The sequence below is a fragment of the Thermobia domestica genome, chromosome 2 (assembly GCF_964235325.1).
Source record: "Thermobia domestica chromosome 2, izTheDome1.hap1.1, whole genome shotgun sequence".
NCBI classification, from domain to species: domain Eukaryota; kingdom Metazoa; phylum Arthropoda; class Insecta; order Zygentoma; family Lepismatidae; genus Thermobia; species Thermobia domestica.
Window position 1 is genome coordinate 102,296,339 of NC_137455.1, and position 23,083 is coordinate 102,319,421.

At 34.0% G+C, this 23,083-nt stretch overlaps 1 protein-coding gene across 1 annotated transcript in view; it reads right to left on the minus strand.

Annotated features, from left to right (window-relative positions):
• Nucleotides 1-667: 667 nt before the first annotated feature.
• Nucleotides 668-23,083, minus strand: part of VGAT (vesicular GABA transporter) — an 80,230-nt gene continuing 57,814 nt past the window's right edge. Inside the window, exon 2 of the mRNA XM_081744442.1 lies at nucleotides 668-8,940. Coding sequence (XP_081600568.1) covers nucleotides 7,759-8,940 — 1,182 coding nt within the window. The 3' untranslated portion in view covers nucleotides 668-7,758. The remainder of the gene's footprint in view (nucleotides 8,941-23,083) is intronic.

Sequence of the window (23,083 nt, forward strand, 5' to 3'; positions counted from 1 at the left end):
GTTTACAATGTTCCAAATGGCAATTTTATTACATTGAAAGTATTAACTAACGAAAAATGATATAAAAATTGGAGAGAAGTCGGCCAGGTCTATGTAATAAAATATATTTCTAATACTTGCCTGGTGGGATTGAGGAAAACTCTGGAGAAATCTCAATCACAATAGCTGTTAGCAGGATTCAAAACAGGGACCTACATGCAGATTCATAGGCGAGATCACTAATCTTCCATCTATAACTCGTGATTTTATTTCAAATATAGCTTCGGTATGCCTTAAATTTCTTTATAATAAGTTATTACACAATAAGCGTCCAATCATACATATTCCATACACTCTATTGCACCATCATATTCGCCTGAAGATGAGGACGATGTCAGCCCTCGAAACGTCGCAAGATGTAACAGTATTTACCTGGCTGCTAGCCCGAGAAAACCTGTTCACAATACGTCGCCAGAAAAGCTTCAAGAGATACTTTTAATATAATTGTTATCTGAAATAAATGGTGTACATTTTTCAATTACCATAAACATTTTAGGGCAGAGAGAGAAAGAAAATTATTTTCTTTCTTTCTTTATTTATTTATTTATTAATAATTTAAGTCTAATGTTAAGCAATTGTTACACTTGAGGTGAGTGAGTAAGAAGGAAGGAAATGACTTTTCAACATATCTCATTTAACGAATCTTTATTTCCCTAACATTCTTCACAACAGCAAATACATCTCTATGATTATTCCCACCCAAATGGGTAGACAAATAGGGGTGGCCAACAATGTTACATTAAATCAAATTCATATCAAACGTTATCAACATAGTTATATGATAATTGGTTCGGTATATATTTCGATTTTGTTTTTCCTGCTTCAGTTTATCCTTTGGCATTTTAAACTTAAATTTTCACCATTATCATTTACTTTTGCAGTAAAACCTAAATTATGTAAATGTTACATAGAAGTTAATTTTCGTCTCATATTATAGCAATTTTCTTTGACAATCTGCAATAATTACACAAATTGTTATTTTTCTTAAATGTAGGATGACATTTGGTTATTATTTTTTTCTTTTAATAAAACTATATCGAACAAAGAAACGACACTTTTTCGTATTCTATGCGAGTTCAAAAAATTGAATTGACATATTACAATGCTTTAACACATCAATACATCAACAATACAACTGTAAAAGTTACCTTTGATTTCGAACTCACAATTTACTGGACTCTCGTGACATTCCGTCTCAGATCTGTGAAAACCGAATAAGAGGTTAAATGTTCAAATTTTAAAATTTTACATTTCTTTGGAAGTGTTGCTTGAATATTTCTTTCCAAACTTTTGAAAACAAATCACATAATAAAATAACAACATATACACTCACACACACAAACAATAACTAACTTATCACTTTAAAAGATTAAGATTATTTAATATTAAAATTATCAACCGATTTTGACAAATTGGAAAATTAAAACTCAGATAGAGATTACATATGTATATTTTTCTCATCATACAAAAAAAATATTTTTTTTTCAGTATTTAAATTTGGTACCAGTATTTGGTAATATGTCTTTAAACACAGTGACAATATTAATAAAATGTAACTTAATTTTTTTCTGTACTTAAATAAGTTAGATATAATCATCATAGAGTATTATAATCACACGAAATCGAGATATTTACTCTATGGTATAAAATATTAAATTCAAAATATCTCCATTAATGATTTGAAAACACTATACGGAATTGTATCAAGATTAAACTACGGGATCAGTTTTTGATTATGTACTACATGCATTAAGGTATTTCATTCTTAGTAATTTGTTTTTACTTCTTACTTTATTAACATCATGTTATATTTATAAGCTTATAACTACTTATTTTTCATTGCAAACAGTTTTGGATCATTAGAAGATCTCTTACATCACTGTTGATTTTATATAATTTTCAAGTTAAATCAAAATATTTTTGGTAACAAATCAAATAATCACATAAAAAGAAGGAAGAAGAATATTGTTTATAAAATCTAAATGTTGATGACAAGTTGGAAGACTTCAAAGCAATCAGTAACCTTGTATGCTTATATTCCAAGTTGAAAAATATCTAGTAGCGGCCATATCACTACTAACTGTACAGTCTAGGGAAAATATGTTTTTCTTGTGTAAGAATGTTGTGTACAAAAATAGTCCCGAAAGTATTGAGTATTCATTCAACTTCTAAGTTTATGTTAAAAGTTAACAATATAGTTATTTTACTTGAACACAAAACACTATCAGAAAGTTTATTACATAATTTTATTGGGTAACTAAAATTCTTATTGGAAACTATTGTTTATGGAATTGTTTGTGAATGAAAAAGTAATTTAGAAACTGATTAAGTTTGAATAGGAGAAGGTACTGGGTACACTGCTTTTTGCCCCAAAATTCTAATTGTGTAGAAACTACATTTTTATAGCCTTGTATCCTTCAGTTTGATTTATTTAGCTTTGCTTATTTGTTTAAACATTTTTTATTTTACTATTTAAGAACTTTGGAAAATTTTCCACAATTCAAAACTACTTTTAAAATAAACATTTCCAACACTATAAAACTTTTCAGAGCAATCTACCCAAAGATGTACGGTAATACTAATCTTTTAAGAGACTGGTCTGAAAAGTTTTTTATTATAAATTTTATTTATTTGCTCATTGATTTTTTTTTATCAAAAGCATTTAATCATCTTTAATGTTTTGTGTAGCATAAAATAATACCTTATTTACATGAGATATAAAGCCACACCGACCGACATGAACAATTCGGTCGTAAGTATGCATGCACCAATAAGAACCGGCCCTGCGTTTGTAGTGAACAAATTAATCTTAGTGTAGGTATCTTTAGTATGAATTTCATTAGAACAAAACGTTCTGCAGATTGATTTTCACTTGATTCTTTTGTTGTAAATCAATCAGTTTTAAAGTCTAAACAAAAATAATTGTAAAAGTTATCAAATGTGTAAAAGAGGGTCGATATACTAAATTAAACATCGGCACAATAATTTAATTTTCGAGGCACAGTGATCTTAGGAAGACAGATTCACGTTCAAAGTTAACGTTAAGGCTCTTTGCCAAGTTCTTCCTCACTTTTTTTAAAAAAAATAATGAATAGTTTAAAGAAAATTAATATTAAAAATTTAGAAAGTGAGCCAGATAATATCTACAAAGTACTAAAAGATTTAGAAAGCCAGATATCTACAAAGTACTAAAAAATTTAGAAAGTGAGCCAGATAATCTTTACAAAGTAGTAAAAACGTAGAATGAGCCAGATAATAACTACAAAGCATTAAAAATGTAGAAAATGAACCAGATAATATCTAAAAAGTACTAAATAATTTAGAAAGTGAGCCAGATAGTATCTGCAAAATAATAATAAAATTTAGAAAGTGAGCCAGATAGTATCTACAAAGTACTATTAAATAAACTAATAAATGTTTCCAAACCTTTTCTCATAGACCAGAAATTTGAATATGGAGATTATGACGTCACAGTTGTTGAACACTCAAATTTACACATTATACGAAAGTTCTTGATAATAATTAATAGTTCAAGTAATAGCATTTTGCAGATACTATTTTGGCTCACTTTCTATTTTTTTAGTACTTTGTAGATCCTATATGGCTCACTTTCTAATTTTTTAAAACAGAAAAAGTAGGAGCGAGCTAAGCGAAGACTTTTAAGATTGGAAAAAAATGTAGTAGGAAGACTGTTTAGATAAAATTTCAGACTTTTTTATCCAGTAAAATAGGAGGAGAATTTAAAAATATTCCTCTGTATTTATATTCAAATCAATGTTTAACATTTTAACGTTTAAGACATTACTTTAGTCACACTACGCATACACTAGAACCTAGTAGATAATATTTGTTTGTCAGATTGTCTGCACTCAAAAGGAAAGAAAGTTTAAGAGTTCCAAGAGTTGCTAAGTTACAGCAACCACTAAATTGGAATAATAGAGAAATGCGATATATCTGCGGATTCCGCTTACCGTGCTAGAAAGATAACCACTATGCTACTCTGTGCCCTGAGTAGCAACAGATTTTCACTCTTGAGGTCGTGGTGGTACCACACTATAAACACTGTTGTCCTTCGAGAACACAATTTCTATATTAATGAATACTTCTGATCAGTCGTTTCCTGTAGCAAACGCGATTCATTTTATTCGTTTCACAGTTATGTTTCATGGTTAGTTTTTCAAATGAATAACTGATCTTGAGTATTAAATAAATGATTTTTTTCTTATACTAAGTTGTTGTGTAAACGTAGCGGAAATAATTGTTTCTTAAGTTGTTCAATACAATAACAAGCAAATCCAAGTGTATAAAGGGATTCTGCTTGGAAGACAGTGGATTTACAAAAGCATCTTATCAGTACAAAACAACAACTATAAAATTTAACAAATAGTTCAATTAACAGTTTTAACATTATTTTACTTAGAAAATATTTGAATTATCAAATCAAAGATTTAGTACTATTTCTTTAAAAAAATTATATTTCATCATGCTTTGGAATGATTTGACTATAGGTATAATTTTGTAACAAAAATAATCTTATTAGTACGACTATAAAACATGAACAACAATACTTGTCTTGAAAAAGAAAACTTCACCAATTCTTAAGAGTTTATTATAAATGTAAGTCTTTGAATATGCGTTGAAGCTGAATCGTGCTTTAAGTGATACTTTTGAATTTATAGGAAGAAATGTACATATTGTAGACAACGGACACAACATTCCTCAATGTGTTACAAGTATATATATTTTAGCACTCGTAGAGAATATTGATCACAGACAGAATTTTATGTAGTACTTTTAGTACTTTCATGTATTCTTAGGATACAGTCAGATTTACTTGAGTACCTATTTCAGAGACTTTGATTTCGGTTCTTGGCATTCAGTCAGAATGGGTTGGTGTTCAGTTGCCTTACATCTGCATGCCAATCGGAGAGTATTGCATTCAAAATTTCATATAGAAAGGTTTCAATGAAATCTGACTCACATTCTAAGAACTACAATGTGTCAAAAAGTTATGGAAAGTTTCTCAAAACATGTCTGTTTGTGTTCATAATTGCTTTCGAGAGTAATCTCAAAATAAACATTCCTCAAATTATTTTACAGTGAGATTCTAATTGCATTGTAAAGAAATTGTATGACAAACTTCATGTTATTATGCTGAAGAGTAGTTAATATATTATACATTCTGTTAGGTGTTTATTGTTCTTAGATCGATATGCATCTTAACGTCTATTTTTTCCCGTGTAGCGGATGGTATTTTCAAGACGATGATATAAGGTGAAAAATTTGCATCATAGTTGAAGAATCGACTTAAGTCAACTAAAATGTATGCACCACGTTCTTCATTTGGCTGTTAGACAAGCAGAGACACAAATTTTACATCACGGTCTTTTCTTTGAACACGCGACGGAAAAGGCATCAACGATATGGAAGCAGTTTTTGTCGAAGGAGCCCATTTTCTATTTAATATTATTTTTTTAATTGATTCGCAATGCTGACTTTTTGATTTTGAAAAATTAGAGCTACTTTTTAATAATCTGTGCCTGTGTGTGTGTGTGTTTTAAGTGTATAGAAATTTCTGAAATGAGAGTCTCGTTGTTCACATATGTTTGATTGTGAATGTATTCTGATTGAAATCAAACGATTCTCCTGCCCCGCACATTTTTTGAACGTATACTGAACTTCTTTCCTTCGTTCATCATTGTCTTGAAAATGCTATATACTGAATGGCAAAAATTTGATGTTAAAATGTCTCAATTTACGTTATAGAGCTTTTAAGGTAATGATAGATCCAATAATGACTTGATCTAATGCGTCTATCCTAAATCTATATTGTGTTGTATATTTTGACAAGAAGATTTGAAACAAGTTGCAAGAAGGCGTCATGACACTCTGGGTGAAACTATTCCAAGCAGATGCTATTGAATTTTCCTGACAATTTATTTTATTTTATTTCTACTAACTTGTGTGATCTAAATTGTTACTTTTACGCTCAGGACTTTGCATTTTAAAACATAGTTATGTGCATTATTTCTTCCAATGTTTATTGGGTAATAATGAAATTGACTTCACCCATCGTAAACACTGGTGCTCAATAGTCTACGAATCTCAATCAGTATTACTTTTTTATTGGATTCTCTGAAGTCAAGATTCAAAGTATAATTTCAAGAACTTTGAAAGACCTTCCAGGCATATATTGGATGACGTTTTCCATTGCAAATTTTCTATGCAATAGTCAAGTTATTCTACATCACTTCGATATAAAGAAAATAGATTCAATACTTTGAAAGACAAATTGCAGTTTACTCAAAGAAATATTTCCCTTTCTTTTAGTGTCAAATAATGGAATATATATAATGGAATGGAATAAAATTATATAATAACTATAATATATATACTTTTTTCTGTGTCATCTGGGATCCTTATCACTTAATTTTAAATTAAAACTCATAAAATGGTCAAAGTCTGGAAAGAACTTAATTTAAAATCGAATTTTGCTTGTCTGATTTTCCTAGGTTCTATTGTCTGTAACTTTATCTTTTCTAAGCGTAAACATTCTTCAATCCTTTTACTAAGCAAAACAGTACTTAGTTTCACATGTCTCCTAATATTGTCTTGCTGAGTGTACATGTACTTTTTATTATATATATAAATCGATAACATCTAAAACGCTACAAAGTGCCTCTGTGTGTTTCTTTAGTTGCATCACATACATTGATATCGTATATATATATATGTATTTACACACCTATAAATAAGGATATACCAGTATATACATTTTTGTGTCTAGAATGTAAGGGAGGACATTTTAGTTATACGAGAGGTTATTGCTTTGTTTGTGGTTACTATATCCGTCAAAAAAAGGAAAAGATTCTCAAATATTCATTAGTTCTTTCTAAAAATTCCTTATTCTAATAAAGAATCCATTTAAAAATAATCACATCTGTTATTTATTTAAAGATTGGAAGACTTGCGATTCTTTTGGGAAGACAAAGGTCTATGTTATGAGTACATAAACTATCAGGAAATTAATCTCTTGTCATCGCTTTTAAATTTATATCTCTTTGTTTAAGAGAAAACTTATACTGTAAAAAGGCCTCTGTCAAATTCTTTCTCTTCGTAAGTTTATCCACTACAAAAAGACTTGACTACTGTAGCTAACAATATTTTTGACCCCTCAACAATAGTGCATTCATTATAACAAGCAAACTATCAGATACATCTGTCACGCAGAACAACCTTCAAGACATAGAAATGTTCCAAACATTGATATATATATATATTTAACATGTTTTATATATGTATAATTTATACCTAGCAATGCCAACAATACCTTACTTAAATTCCCTTTTTTTTAATTACCGGAAGACAATTCTGATATCGTCATGTAATGGAAGACAGTAATACTAACATCTTTTATAAAATAAAATCAACAACACTATATATAATATACATCTTTGTTTATTTTGGAAGTGATATTGCGTATTTACTGATAAAAGATATACCAGCAATATATATTTTTTAAGTTGTGTATTGGAAGACATATTAAATATAAACTTACACTCGCAGTTCAAGCCAACGACATTAACATTTTCTCAACCTGGAAGACACATGTATTATTGTTATTTTTCATGATACTACATGAAAGCATATGGAAGACATTTGTATTTTCTTTATTATTTGGAAGACTTCGTTACTTTGTGGAAGTTTAATATTTCTAACTTAGAACGGGAGACCGATCTCAAACGCTCTTATGAGGGCAGATCCAGAATCATATACACCTATTATTCCAAATAGGAATCCTAAGAATATAACAAAACAGTCATATGCTACAGTTCCTCTATCTAGGCTAGGCCGTTTGAGTTTCAAATGAAAATAACAAGGCCAAATAAAGGATAACATAGTTCCTGTGAAACTTCCTATGAAACCCATAAGAATAGCAAAATGTGGAATAGAAATTGCCAAAAGTATTGTAAAAACGACCACGCCAACTCGAAATGCCAAACCCCAGACTTTAAGTTCTCCATCTAAATGCCAAATGGTTGGAAATATCGTTTCAGGTCGCCCTTGGAAGAAGGCTTTCTCCAGAAGTTCACATGCAGCATAAAAAGGTAAAGGGTATGATAATATTGCTTTGATAACCAGAAAAAAATTGACAAGTCCCTTGAATCCTGGAGAATGAAGATTGTTTGTTATAACTTGCTGTGTATCATCTTGAAATGTTAAGAAACACACGTAACCAAAGAGAGATTTGAAAGCTGCTGCAGCTATATGACTCCAATTTAACATCCAATTAAATTTGCTTCTGTCGATTAGATTGCCTTCGAGGGTTGGCAGAAAAATTTGAGAAGTATAACTGAAAACAATAACTCCCAGAGAGATAGGGAAATTTTTCATATCAATGCTCCATCGTACTTTAGACCATCCCCAGTCACCTATCTCCAGAAGGCAATAGGCAAAGATTACAGCGTTGATAACTAAATGAGACATGGTACACCAGAAACTTAGGATGGATACATGGTGAAGATTCTTGAGAAAACCTAAGGGAACTAAGAATATCCCACAAAGCATCATCCAACTCCTAGTATCTATTGCGCCCTCAGGGAAAGTTCCAATCAATAGATCTCCACATACGACTACGTACAGAATACATGTCATCAATAGCTCGATGATTTGCGCTATATTGACGATACGTCCGCCCCATTTAGGACCGAAACACTCTCTGGCTATGCCGACGTAACTGTCTCTTACTCTCACTTTTTGACCATTCTCATCTTCTTCGTACAAACACTCTACCAGTATCTTTCCAGTATAGCAGCAGATGTAGGCGATGCCAATCATGGCTACAATGGCCCAATAACCACCTCGTAATACTGCAAATGGAAGGGAGACGATGAACATGCCCTGAAATAAGTAGAACATAAAAATTTTAGAATTTATATACCGAAGAATAACTTACATTTCAAATTATTAGCAATAACCTATACGAATTTAAAAGCTTATAATTTACAAGTTTATCAATAGATTTATTAATCGTTCTGAAAACCATATTGGGTGTGTTGTACAAAATGATAATGTGCAAAACTTGTCAATATGAATACAATACTCATGTTGTACTTAAAAGAGTCAAGAACTCAAAAGAGTCATGGCTTAGCAATATTAGCAAATAGCAACAACATAATTATGAAGAAAATCAGCGGGAATCTGAGTGTAATTTCGTAATTCGCTCTCTTGGAGGCGAGAAAGATGGTTGGTAAGGACCTCTTCTATGATCTCCACTGTTGTCAGAGCATACAAGGTCACTCTATGATTTTATAAACAGAAATATGAAGTGACTTTTGCTTTATTTTGTTCCTATTTTATTGCCTTTCTATTTGATAAAGCATTTAGCGACCCATCTGATTAGAGTTCCTTCAGGCAAGAGCTTAACTTCAGCGGACGTTCATCGTCAAACTGTGCCTGTTTATGGGAACATTATGAATCATCTTAATGTGCCGAAATAGTGTCGTTTCTCCTCTGAAGGTAGGACTGATATTCATGACCAAGAAAGAAGCGAGAAATCTTCTGTAATCTCTGATTACCTTCTTACAGACATTGAAAACCGAATGCGTGCGAATAGGCGTATGAAAAAAGAAAGTTGAGTGTCATGTTTTCCGAAGTTCACGCAGTACAATTCAAGAAGCCGTGACCATACCATTCTTTTTGTTGTTCACCTCAACCATAGGTCGGTGGGCAACATGGAAATTTTAAAACTTTTCTCTCGCTTGGGAGAGCTGTTTTATACTTTGATAAGGCCTCTTCTTCGTAGCTGCATCTAGATATTCTATCCTTGGCCTTAATCTTTCTAGTTTTCATTCTGCCTTTCCCTCTATCAGCACAGTGATCCAATCGGAGTGTCGAATAAGATAGCCAAGCATGCTGTTTCTTCTTTTTCCCATTATCTTCATGATCTGTCGTCCTTCATTAGCTTTCTTTAGTACGTCTTCATTCCTTTTCCTTTCGGTCCATGATATGCGCAGCATTCTGCGCCAACACCACATTTCAAATGCTTCCAGCTTGGATATTTCAGCTTTTCTCAATGTCCACGTCTCTGATCCGTACAGCGCCACGCTCCATACCAGTGTCTTAATAAATTGTTTACGAACGCACAGCGACATATTTCTTGATGTTAGTAGTTCTTTTCCTATTGAATGCTTGTTTAGCCTGTGCTATTCTGGAACTTTCGTCTTTTTCACTTCTTCCGTCCGAGGATATTAGACTTCCTAAACAGGGGAAGTCTTAACGTCTTCGATTTTCTCTCCATCTAGCCATACGTTTGCCCTCTCCTGTCCTGCTCTTGTGCACTTTATCACATTCGTTTTCTTCTTATTTATCTTCATTTTGCATGTTTTTTCCAGTTGGTCGTTCAAGTTTGAAAGTGTTTCCTGCATGTTCTCATCGTTCTCCGCTATCAATGCTATGTCATCAGCAAACCTTATTGTGTTTAAGACCTGACCATTTACTTTTACGCCTTTCTCGTTTTTATCCAAGAATTCTTTCATAGCATCTTCTATATAGACGTTGAATAGGAGAGGCGAAAGTCCACATCCTTGCCTCACTCCTTTACTTATTCTTGCTTCCTTCTGATCTCTTCCTATAACAGCTGTCTGGTTCCTATGAAGTTGGTATATTGTTTTTTTGTCTCTGTAATCTACTCTCAGCTTCTTCAGCGCTCTGAACATGATATTCCAGTCTACGTTGTCAAAAGCTTTCTCTATATCTATAAATGCTATCACAATTTGTTTGTTTGTTCTGATGTGCTGTTGCATGATCAACCGTAGACTCAGTATTGCTTCCCTTGTTCCTCTTTTCCTCCTGAATCCAAACTAGTCCTCTGATAACCGTTCTTCGATCGTCCCCTCTATTCTACAGTATTTTTGATGCATGGGAAAGCAAATTTAACGTTCTGTGTTCTTCGCATTTCCGTGTGCCTTTCCTCTTCGGGATAGGCACTAATATGCTTTTCTCGAAGTTCTTGGTATTTTTCCCGAGATGTACATTTCATTAATAAGATTAAATAGTTTCTTCTTTGTTGCTATTCCGAGATTCTTAATCACTTCCGTTAGTATTTGATTACTCCTGGGGCTTTAGCATGTTGCATTTTTTCCAAGGCATTATCAAATTCACACTGTAAAATTGGTGGTCCTAATTCATTTTCATCGATGTCTTCTTCCTTCTCTATCTCTTCTTCGTTCACTCTGTCTCCTTTGTAGAGTTCTTCAATGTATTTCTTCCATCTTGTTATCTGCTCCTCTTCTAGTACCGTTGTTCCGTCCTTGTCTATGATAATGTCTGTGGGTTTCTTTTTCTCACCAAACTGTTTTCTAACCTTTCTATATGCCGTTTCTGTATTGCCTTTGACATTTTTCTTAATTTCTTTGCATAAATTGTTTATCTAGTTTTCTCTCGCCTTCTTTAATTCTCTGTTGATGTGATTTCTGCACCTCTTCTTCGTTTGTTATCTTGAACTGTCTTCTTTGCTCCATCATTTCAAATATTTCTGCTGTTATCCAGGGTTTATATTGGGTTCTCATTTCTCTTCCTATGTGCTTGTCGGCAGCTTTTGTAATCCCTGATTTCATGGCTTCCCATTTCGAGTCGATGTCATCACCTGCTAAAGCTACCATAGACGTCTCTTTGTATGTCGCATTTGCAAATTCCCTTTTCATGTTTTCATCTCTTCTTAGCTTCATTGTGTTCCATCTTTTGTTTGGTGCTACCACTCGTTTCCTCTTTAGTCGGAGTTCGCTCTTCATCAGAACTAAATTATGGTCTGAGTCAACGTCTGCTCCTGGGTAACTCTTACTGTTCTTCACTTGATTTCTAAATGCTTGTTGGACCAGTATATAGTCTATTTGATATCTTTCTTTATCTACTGATCTTGTCCATATGTATCTTCTTCTTAATGGTTTTTCAAAGAGAGTGTTCGTTACAGTCAGATTATGGCTTTTGCAAAACTCAATTAATCGTGTACCTCTCGCATTCCTTTCTCCTAGGCCGAAATTCCCAGATACACTCTCTTCTTTGCCTTCACCGACTACTGCGTTCCAATCATCCATGATGATTAAATTGACCTGGTCTTCAACTTTCATCAATATTTCTTCTATTTGCTCATAGATTTCTTCTACTTCCTCATCTGTGTAGCTTGATGCAGGCATATATACTTGGATTATCGTCATATTTCTCGGTTCGGTTGCTATCTTCAACATTATTATCCTTTCCTTGTATTTTCAACTGCCTATAACTTTCTGTCCTGTCTTATTATTCAAGACGAAACCGACTCCTGCCGTACCGTTTACAGCTCCTGAGTAAATCATTCTGAAGTCTCCGCTCCACATGTCTCCTCCATCAGGCTATCTAACTTCGCCAATTCCCAAGATATCTATCTTCATGCGTTTCATTTCTTTCTTCAGGTTTTCCAGTTTTCCACACTGTAACAGCGATCGCACATTCCAGGTTCCTATCCTGCAGGGGTTTCGTTTGATGACGACAGAGGAGGCCCTGCTGTGTTTCCCTCTACTGCCGGGGATGACCCTCTGTGAGACAGTAAGGGTACCAAAAATTATATTCACGTTAGGTATCCAAAATATTGACGGACGAAAATAAAAGAATGAGTTTCGCACTCAACGCTTTTACACGCTAAAAGAACGAAGGAGACCTATTCCTCAATACTAACATGACGATAGAGGCAACCTTCGTCCACCACCACACGCCTTAGTTAATGACTGTATTGGATGGAAAGTATTTATATATTATGTCAATAGCCGATTGAACAATTGAGAAGGAAAACTGCATTATTTAGTTTATCTGTGATTTTGTTGATTTGTAGAATATTGAGTGAATAAATAAGGATTTGTTTATATAAAATGTTAAGTTATCGCTTTCCCAGTCCATTTCAACTTACGATAATAAAGCGTTATATTCGAGATATTGTCTGTATATTATTGGTTTCATGGTTTTACAAAATTACAGATTATTACTATGCAGTTGGAGTATGGGTGCTATTACTTGTCTGGATTTATTGTGAATCAACAATGAACTATATCGATGCCCTATGAAATAATACGGTAACATCTATAGTTTTCATTGACGATGCTAAAAGAAAGGAGGAACATAGGTCAAGTAACTGCATAAAAATATGTTTTCAATATAAAAAAATAACTGTCCCCAAGTATTTGTGCCTCTCCACATGCCTCCCAAAATATTAAAGCTGGTGTCACCACTGGCATGAGTCTAAGCAACAGTCACTACAATGGTGTAATACTCGTTCCTCAAAGGCACAAAAAAGAAAGAAAAAGAAAAAATAAGGTAAGAAAGAAAAAAAGAATAGAAGGAAAGTCAATTTCACCCAGCAAACATACAGCATCTGTTTTCTGGGACTGACATGGCATCCTGCTGGCGAAATTCATGTCTTCGAGAGCAACAATATTGTTGGTTCAACATTTGCCAGATGTGCAACACAGAACAAAAAAAAAAAAAAAAAAAAAAAAAAAGGCATGCTGACACTTGGAGTTTTGCTGCTTGACAATGCTAGGCTCTACTCAGCGAATTATCAAATAATTTCTTGCAAGATTACGATGAGAAATCCTCAGTCACACACCATATACCTCAGACCTTACGTAAAGTGATTTTTACATGTTTCTTTCTTTCATGAAACACCTTATGGGGCAACGCTTCAACTACGATGACGAGATCATGAAATAAATCACAGTATGGTTCAAGAGGAAGGCGATGAAGTTCTATGATATGAGATACAGAAACTTATACCGAAAGCGCATAGGCCAGAGATGGCGTGGGTCAATGAAACCTTAATCCACGACCCACTGATCACCACCCATCATGACCCACCACCCACCGTGACCCACTCTGACCTCCCACCCACCATGACCTACTGAGCTGCCAAAATACATCGTCATCAACTCTGACATATGATCCATGGCCTCTTCTCTACTGACTAAAGAGTTACACTAATAATAAAGAGTATTAAAACCAGGTTGTGAAATTCTAACTAATCGGAGTTTGAATTTCTACAGTCAATAACTCAAGCACAGCTCTGTTACAATAATGGTGGATCTGACCTTTACGATATAAAATGGTAAAGTGTTTGTCATGGGACAAATTACCATGAATTTCAATTAAATTATCTTGATATAATTATTTCCTTGTTGAATTATTGATACTTTTCAGTGGAAAAACGGTTGAAATTTGAAAGTCCCAAATCAAGGTAAGTAGACCAACGTACAGTCCAAACTTAAAATTTCCGTGTAATTAAGGTTACATTACAAATTGTGTGTCTATTCTTCTCACAACTTTATTGCTTGATTGCTCTGTGTCCTAAGTGCTCCATATAATAAACATAAGCTTTAGCAATTATTGTAGTAGAAAGCGCATGGCATGCATGGTATGCATATATGATGCGAAGCACTGTATTTTTTTGTTGCTCAATTTGTTTTTTGAATTTGTTTCTTAACTAATATCGATCGTTTTCGATTACTTTTACAAACTAACCCACTACCAATTTTCCATGTATAGAAAGTGCCGCCCAGCCCCCTTCCATAATGGAGAATTTTTTAAAAAATGCTATGAGACATTCTGTTCATTTTCAATAAAGAGTTACTATACTGAATTTCAGCTCCGTAAGTTTAAGGCTTGTGAGATACTCAATTTTTTCGAAAAAAATTCGGATCCCCACTACCCCCTTAGGATATTATTATAATGAAAGCAATATGATAACATCCCAGTTTGGATTAAGGGCTAAACTATATACCAAAAGTAATTTCATTTAACTTCGCAGTTTGGCCGTGAGATTCAGGTACTCATAGTTACATTCATTTTTTAATATAAGAATTTATATATTACAGTGATTCAAAAACACATTTTTCCAAAGCCAAGTAGTAGTATAAGTCCTATTGCTATTATTACAATTACAAATATCAATTAAAAACTCAGGCTGTGTGTCTCGAAAGCCAAGTAGTATTATAAGTCATATTGCTATTACGCGTATTACAATTACAAATATCAATATCCAAAAATGCCTGGAGTTCATTTTTCACTTACAAGGAGAAAGCATACTTTGGTAAATGAACTTTGGGGTCATTTTTCAAGGTGATAGTGCACATTCAAAGTGTTCATATTACAAACTGGGAGAGCACAATTGACTAATATAAGCTGAGAAAAAGTGTCTTAAAGTTTTCGACTCGTTCTATGTGTCGTACGTTGCGGAGGTTTACCAAGTGACGGGATGGCAGGATCAGTAGCATCTGTGACTCACGTGCCAAGGGTCCCGGGTTCGATTCCTGCTGGAGTAAACTTTTTCGTTTTTTGTTTGAAGCAATAAAGTAGCCACTTATAGCTACAAGTAAAATGTTAATTCACCCTATGTTTATATTGAATTAAAACAATAGAAATATTCAAAACAATTGCAAACTCTTTCAATGTTCCACTTAACTACCAACAAAATGTAATCTATTTCGTAAATATATTGATATCACGAGTTATATTATGATTGCCACAGTCGTTGTGTAAAAAATGTTCTTGACGCTTCGTGTCTACATCTGTTGACAGTGTGAGAATTACAAGGGGGGTGAGAAGGAAATCCCCTTTGGTAATACGGGATGTTACTATAACCAAATGAGATTTCCCCCTGATTCCTCTTGCAATAAACGGCGATAATCTGTTTCCAACACTGGGGGGAGAACGGGTAAGACCGTTCCCATATTTTTTTTAAAGCGATGTTCAAAATCTTTATGAAGTTGAAAAACAGTACTGTGGAGGATCATGGGAGCAGAGTTGTCTTCAAAATTGGGAGGCGGGCAGATTTGGGGCTTATTCTGGGGGATATTAATTTCATCTCATTTTCCTTTGTTGCAAATCATCTCATTTCTCCCCAACACTCACATTTCAAATCGGATTATTAGAAGGACAGTCGCTCAGTTTCAAGATTGGAGGGGATATGTCCCCCTCATCTCCCCGTGCCATTTGTGCCAGTGCTTGTAATACACACACTGTCAACAGATGTAGACACGAAGCGTCAAGAACATTTTCTACACAACGACTATGGTAATCATAATATAACTCATGATATCAAAATATTTACGAAATAGATTGCATTTAGTTGGTTGTTAACATGGAACATTGAAGAATCCGGGACCCTTGGCACGTGAGTCACAAATGCTACTGATTCTGCCATCCCGACACTTGATAAATTTGCGCAACGTACGACATATGCGGCGAGTCTTAAACTTTAAGACGTTTTTTCTCTGTTATATTAGTTAATTGCGCTCTCCCAGTTTGTAATATGAACACTTTAAATGTGCACTATCACCTTGCAAAAAATGGCCCCGAAGTTCATTTACCAAAGTCTGCTTTCTCCTTGTTAGAGATACTTATCTCAGGTAAGTAAACAGAAACAAATGAAAAAGGGTAATGGAGGCCTTGAAAGTAAAACGTAGACAAATTGACCAGTGTTCAGAAGCATTTTTTAAAAATTACGCTCGACTCTAGCCATAGGAGCTAAATACGGCGTTCTGATTAGTTGAAGTTAACCGTTTCTCGCCACGTAGCATAAATATAGCAGAAATCAAGTACCTGATAGTGTCGGTCTTCGTGTCCAAGCGTGTTAGTGCAATCGCGGCCTACTAACTATAATCGCTTTTGGCGTGGGTTTAAACCCAGTCCAAGGAAATTTTTTTATATTTTATTTTTTAAATTTTCATAACACTTTTTTCATTAAAATAAGATGAAAATAATACTCAGAAAAGTGATTTACTTACGTTACGTATGCAGTTTTGCTATACGAATCCGTAGTAATAGTAGAAGTAGTAGTAGTAGTAAGAGGAGTAGGAGTAGGAGTAATAGTAGGAACGGGTTAGAAGACACGCAGGGCTCGTTTTGTTCCATCTTGACCCCCATGATATAAATTTAACCTCAGCTGCTTCTTCAATTTCAACAGTGACAATTTTCTTCTATTACTATAATACACAATACATACACTGGAAGGTTTGGACAATCGTAAACTGCAACCAATCAGAAACGTGTTTTTAGTGATTATGGCTAGGGTCGATGGTGAAAAAAATATGCTATTCAGAAGATTCTGTCTACAATGCAGTGAGCAGAGTGAGGCGATAGGTCAGAGTGAGTCATGATGGGTAATGGGTCGCAGTGGGTCATATGCTGTTGATCCACAACCCACTCAGAAAACTCGACCCACTGACCCACTTCAACTCTGGCATAGGCTAAGTGTTTGGGTAATGGTGACTGTTATGTTGAGAAACAGGGTGTGTACCCTTTGCAGTTGTAGTGATAGTTAAGCAATACAAACCTTTTGTGCATCGTCATTGTCATGTATCTTTTCGTTCCTGATTTGCATCGCATATACAGGGCAAACCATTTACTTTGAAACGTACCTGTAATTTTTAAACTAATGCATAAAATTCGAAGAAAAGTTTGTAACACGGAAATATCGACAGAGATATATTACTTGAAATACATTGCAATACCATTCGGTTAACAGTGTTGCCAACCAAATATAAACTTATAGTTTTTTTTTTTAATCGCACTACATCAAGATACGAAAACTAATAATACCATATTTATTATTTAGTGTTACAAAGTAAGGACACTACAGTACTCGAAACATCCGCAAATATCTAAATTTTGGAGACCTCTACAACAGTACGGTAATAACGAAAGTAAGATGGATGTGTCAATGCACATGCAAAGTACCTTAGTATGAAAGTACGATCATCATATGATGTATTTATAGGTAGAAACGAAGTAACCCTTTGACATTGACCTTTCTAAGAACTATATTTTGAAAAAGCGCTTAGATAAGTATCCCATCCAATTGTGTTACATTGTTTTCAATATCTATAAAGATCATAATGCCGTTTACAGTAATTTGATATCTAAATCCGTTGCGGAGATATGATGAACATAGGTAAAGTTTGCACACTGCTTAATATTTTAAAATTGCGAGAACTTATTGTATTGCAACTACCAATAACTACTCCTGCAATGTTATAGAAACTGACAAAAGCAACATTTATTAAAACAATTTTTCGCAACTACATTGTTTTTAACAGTATGTCTATATCTACCGAGGTTTTCCATATCTTTGGAACAAGCCGAAATATCAAATTACTTACACTAGGCCCCTAAAGCGAGTTTTTGTGTTTTCTACAGAATAAGCATATCATACTGAGTTAAGTGATAGATTGGTTTTGGCTACACTGAATGTACTTCTCTAGATATAAGGCGTACAAGAAAACTTTTGATTGAAATATATTGGATCTTCTGATAAACAAAAAGGCTTATTTAAATAGCGTGGGGACAGGGCCGGATTTCCCAATAGGCCCGGTAGGCCCGGGCCTATGGGCGCAAGCTCTCAGGGGGCGCACGGCCGAGAGAAAAAATTAAAAAAATATCTAGAAATAAAAATAAATAGCCATAACTTAACATGTTTTTTGAATTGATTAAAAAAATCAGGCTAATAAAGCATTCTGATTTTGAAGTTCATTGGAACAAATAATTATTGGTAAAGTTAAACTATTTTTCAACATTATGCATCAACTTCGTTACAACATTGATCTCAAAAATGTCATTTTTAATACTAGTACAATTTACTATTTGTACATACAAAATATCTAGTTTTACTTTAAAACACAGTTTTTGTGTCACGTTATCAAAATACTTCATGCAAGCTGTGTTTCTGAGATTAAAACTATTTTATAATGTATTACAGAGTTCTTTTTTTATTATTTATTTATTTGCCCAAATGGCTAAATTGAACAAAACCAAAGTTATTCACCAATCTTTTGTTAATACATTAACGGTATTTTGTTAAGCCCAGAACCAAGTAAATTCCTCAAAAAACTTGCAATGATCAAATTGCATCGTGGAGTGATGTTTAAGCGATTAACATATAGGCCTGATATAATTTTTTAATAGAAAAAATAAAGGTTTTTAGGAAAGTAACTTTAACCAGACTAGGGGGCGGAAACAATTATTTGGCCTAGGGGCGCCAAAATGCTAAATCCGGCCCTGCGTGGGGAACTTCTTTATTCCCTTTACACCCAATAAAAATTTAAAATAATCACTTTTGGGAATTTTCCTGTGGGTTAGTCCCGAAAATCTACAATCATGCTAAATTTAAACTTTTCACATGAACCGGATGTACCCGTTATCTTAAGTCAGTGATTTTATGTAATTTTATATACAGGATATTTCAAAACAAACCGACAACGTTTGGGAGGTGATTTCTGACACCAAGACAAGACAAAAAGTATAGACCAAGCTGAGTGTACAAATGCTTTCTTTCGGAGTTATAGACTGCCGAAAAGATAAAAAAAAAAAAAAAAAAAACTTTAAAGGTCTATAGTTTTAATACTATGGGAACTACCGTAGTCGGGTCAAGATTTTATTTAGGAACTAGTATGTACCCTATCCAAATATCCAAGTTTCACAATCCTGCGGTACTTCCGCAACAATTTTTATAGAGGTAGTTGGTAAGTACTTCAAATTATATGCCTGTAGCCAAACTCCCTCTGTAAAAATTGTTGCGTGAGTTCCTTAGAATTCTGAAACATGTATTTTTGAATAGCGCACATGTTAATTCCTAAGCGAAGGCTTGACCCGACTACGGTAGATCCAATAGTTTTGGAGCTATGGATCTTTAAAGTTCAATTTTTCATGTTTCCGGTAGCCTATAATTCCGAAAGAAAGCATTTGTGCACCTAGGTTGGTCTATATTTTTTGTCTAACCTTGGTGAAAGGAATCACCTCCCAAATGTTGTCAATGTTGTTTTGAAACACCCTCTATAGTTACAATTTTAACACATAGTGCACTAATGTTAGAACACTTCTCAAAAAGAAACTTACTTGGTTGTTACGGAGCATGAGTTGTAATATTAGATGATATCACTCACAGGAGCGTAACATTTGCCTTCACATCGTATTATCTGCTAATCTAGTTTTGAGTTCTTACGTTCAAATCTATCAATTAGAGATTTAAGAAAAGCACACTATGCTTAACTCTCAAATTTTTGTAGTAACATTTTAGAGTATTTTTCATTGAATCTAAATTATTATTTATCTATCCTTTAGTAATCCTCAAATAATCGAAATTTGTTTAGCGTACAATACAGCGCCATCTATTCAACATAATATTAAAAACGTTACAGTTAGTACTTGAAATATTACGCTATGATTTTCAGCAGGTGGCAGAGATTTGATCCGTTGATTAGAAGTACACTTCATGTACGTAAGTATTTGTACTTCAAATACAACTAGAAACTGTAACGTTAATGTCAATCTATTCCCTTTAGGGCTGGCTGATATATATTTGGCCGTTGGGAGGAACGATGTTGCCAGATTTACACGTCACAGCAATGCCAGATGAAAGAGGACAGAATCAATAACAAACAGGAAGGACGTGCGGAAAACGAGAAAAGAGCGGAGAGCTCCCGTCGCGTTTCCCTCTTCCTCTCTAGTATTCTGCAACTAACAAGCTAAAAGTCAAAATCCGCATTTTGCGAAAGACGTAAATGGGCGACACCTGACGTCTTTCTCAATCAAGTGTAACAAGTGCTTTCCTTTCCTTTTTAGCAGCATCTACTGTTTGCTACAAGAAAAGAGAAATAAAAAGCAACGAGCAGATTTTCCCAGATTAAAGTAATTCAGGATGATGTCTAATGGAAAGGAAACAATTGTCAGATTTTAAAAGAGTCATTTAAAAAATTACTCTTACAAATTTTTTAATTTAAATTGTTACTTAAGTAATATTATTCGTTTCACTGAGTCTCTACAGAACTTGGACACAGTTCAATGTGGAATTCGAACTACTCACTACGGAAGTCAAAACTCTTCCCTAATGTAAATTATACAATATTATTAGCATTTAACTGAAAAATTTTCTCCAAAGATGAAACATATACTAGTCAATATATCTCATAGCAGTTGATATGTAATTTTCTCAAAAGATGAAACACATACCAGTCGATATATCTCACACTAGTCGATATTTAATTTTTTCCAACGTCGAAATATATATCAGTCGATATATATCTCATCGAGTGGAACAAAAATATAAATTCTCACGCGTAGTTCTCGAGAAAATCGAGAAAAAAACTGTTTTTTAAACCTAAAACTTGACGCTTCAAGGCAATGTTTCTCAACCTGGGGATTACTACCTCTAGAGAGGTCGCGAGGGGAATACATGGGGTTCGCCATTAAGATCAAGTAATGGAAAAAATAATATTTAAGGATTGTTTTAAATTTCTTAATTTCAAAATATACAAAGCTTTCATCCAATCAGTTTTGCAACTTTCTCTTGTTAATCTTTCTATTGCTGCCGACAGCTATAGTAATTTTCACAAACACGACTTTGAATATTTTATAACATAAATTTGTGCATTTATTTCATTGACGTTTTATTTTATTTTATAAATTCAAATTTTTATTCATATAAAATATGCTTCCTAGCTATATGCCTCAAAAGATTGATTGGGTCAAGCATAACATGCTAGTCTTCTACAGTAGAGAAATATGCGAATTTAGCATCATATGGTAATGAGTTAATTAATCCAACAGTTCCATCGTGATCGAATCTTGAATAAAATTAATTTTAAAAACTTATAAATACAAACATCTATCAAAGAATGTCCTTCAAGAAAATGTTCTCCGAATATGAGTTATAAAAGAAGAAATTAATGTCGGTTTTTGTTGAATAAGTGAGATATAAGAGAAGTTTTTCTACTTAATGTTTGCTATAGAATTTGGCCAAATTATTATTATTATTATTATTATTATTATTATTATTATTATTATTATTATTATTATTATTATTATTATTATTATTATTATTATTATTATTATTATGTGAAGTTCTATTCCTGTAATTATGGTGACTGCAGTGGCTCAATGTGCCCTCTGGCTGGTCTAGTGGCTAGGGCATGCGTCTTTAGTGTACGTTGTCCCGGATTCGATTCTCGGTGGGAGAGCCTATGAAATTTAATTGGCCTCAATGTTTGCGTGTTGGTATCTCTGTACTTACAGTTTAATAGAAGAAAAATGAAAATGAAGTAAAACATAGTAATAATTAGGTAATTATGTTACTGAGGAACTTTCGATAAATCACTTAACTTTAAAAAAAGTGATGAACCAAAAACAGTGGAAGAGCGTTCATCTTTGGTGTATGAGAACCTTGGTTTGATCCCAGCTCACACCAAGTGAGCTTTGTGATGGACAAACACCGTGTGCGTGGGTTTTCTCGGATTCTCCTCTTTACTCTCCCTTTTTCATTCCACCATTTCATTTATTTCTCATCATCACCGTCTCCTTTAGCGTAGCTGGCATAATGATCATTTTGGTTGAATGTAGACAGGTGTGACTAGGGGATTGGCCGGAGTGAAGTTTTCTGGGTCTCCTAGCATGTAGGGGTTTCATAAAGTAAGGATTATCGGGGCTATTATTATGAAGCCGATAGTGTCCTTTGTTGAAAAATAGGAGTGGAAACGAATCTTATCTTGATTTCTATTAAGTCCTAAGGGGTTGTTAGAGCTTGTTTGGTGAAGGAATAAGAGGTGTACTATAGATATAGCTGCTACAATGAAAGGTTAGAGGAAGTAAAAGGCGAAGAATTGATTTAGAGTAGCATTATCTACAGCAAATCCTCCCGATTCATTGTAGTGACATTTTTCCTACGTAGGGGATGGCTGATAGTAGGTTTGTAATGACTGTTGCTCCTGAGAATGATATTTGTCCTCAGGGAAGAACATAATCTACGAAGGCTGTCGCTATTACTAAGAGTAGAATAGAACTCCAACTCTTCAGATGTGAAGGTAAAGATAGGAACTATAGTATATTCCTCGACCAACGTGGGGGAGCGGTGGCTCAGTGATAGAGCGTTCACCTCCGGTGCTTGGGGTCTCTGGTTCGATCCCAGCGCGCGCCGTGTGGACTTTGTGGTGGACAAACACCGTGCTCCTGGGTGTTCTCGGATTCTCCTGTT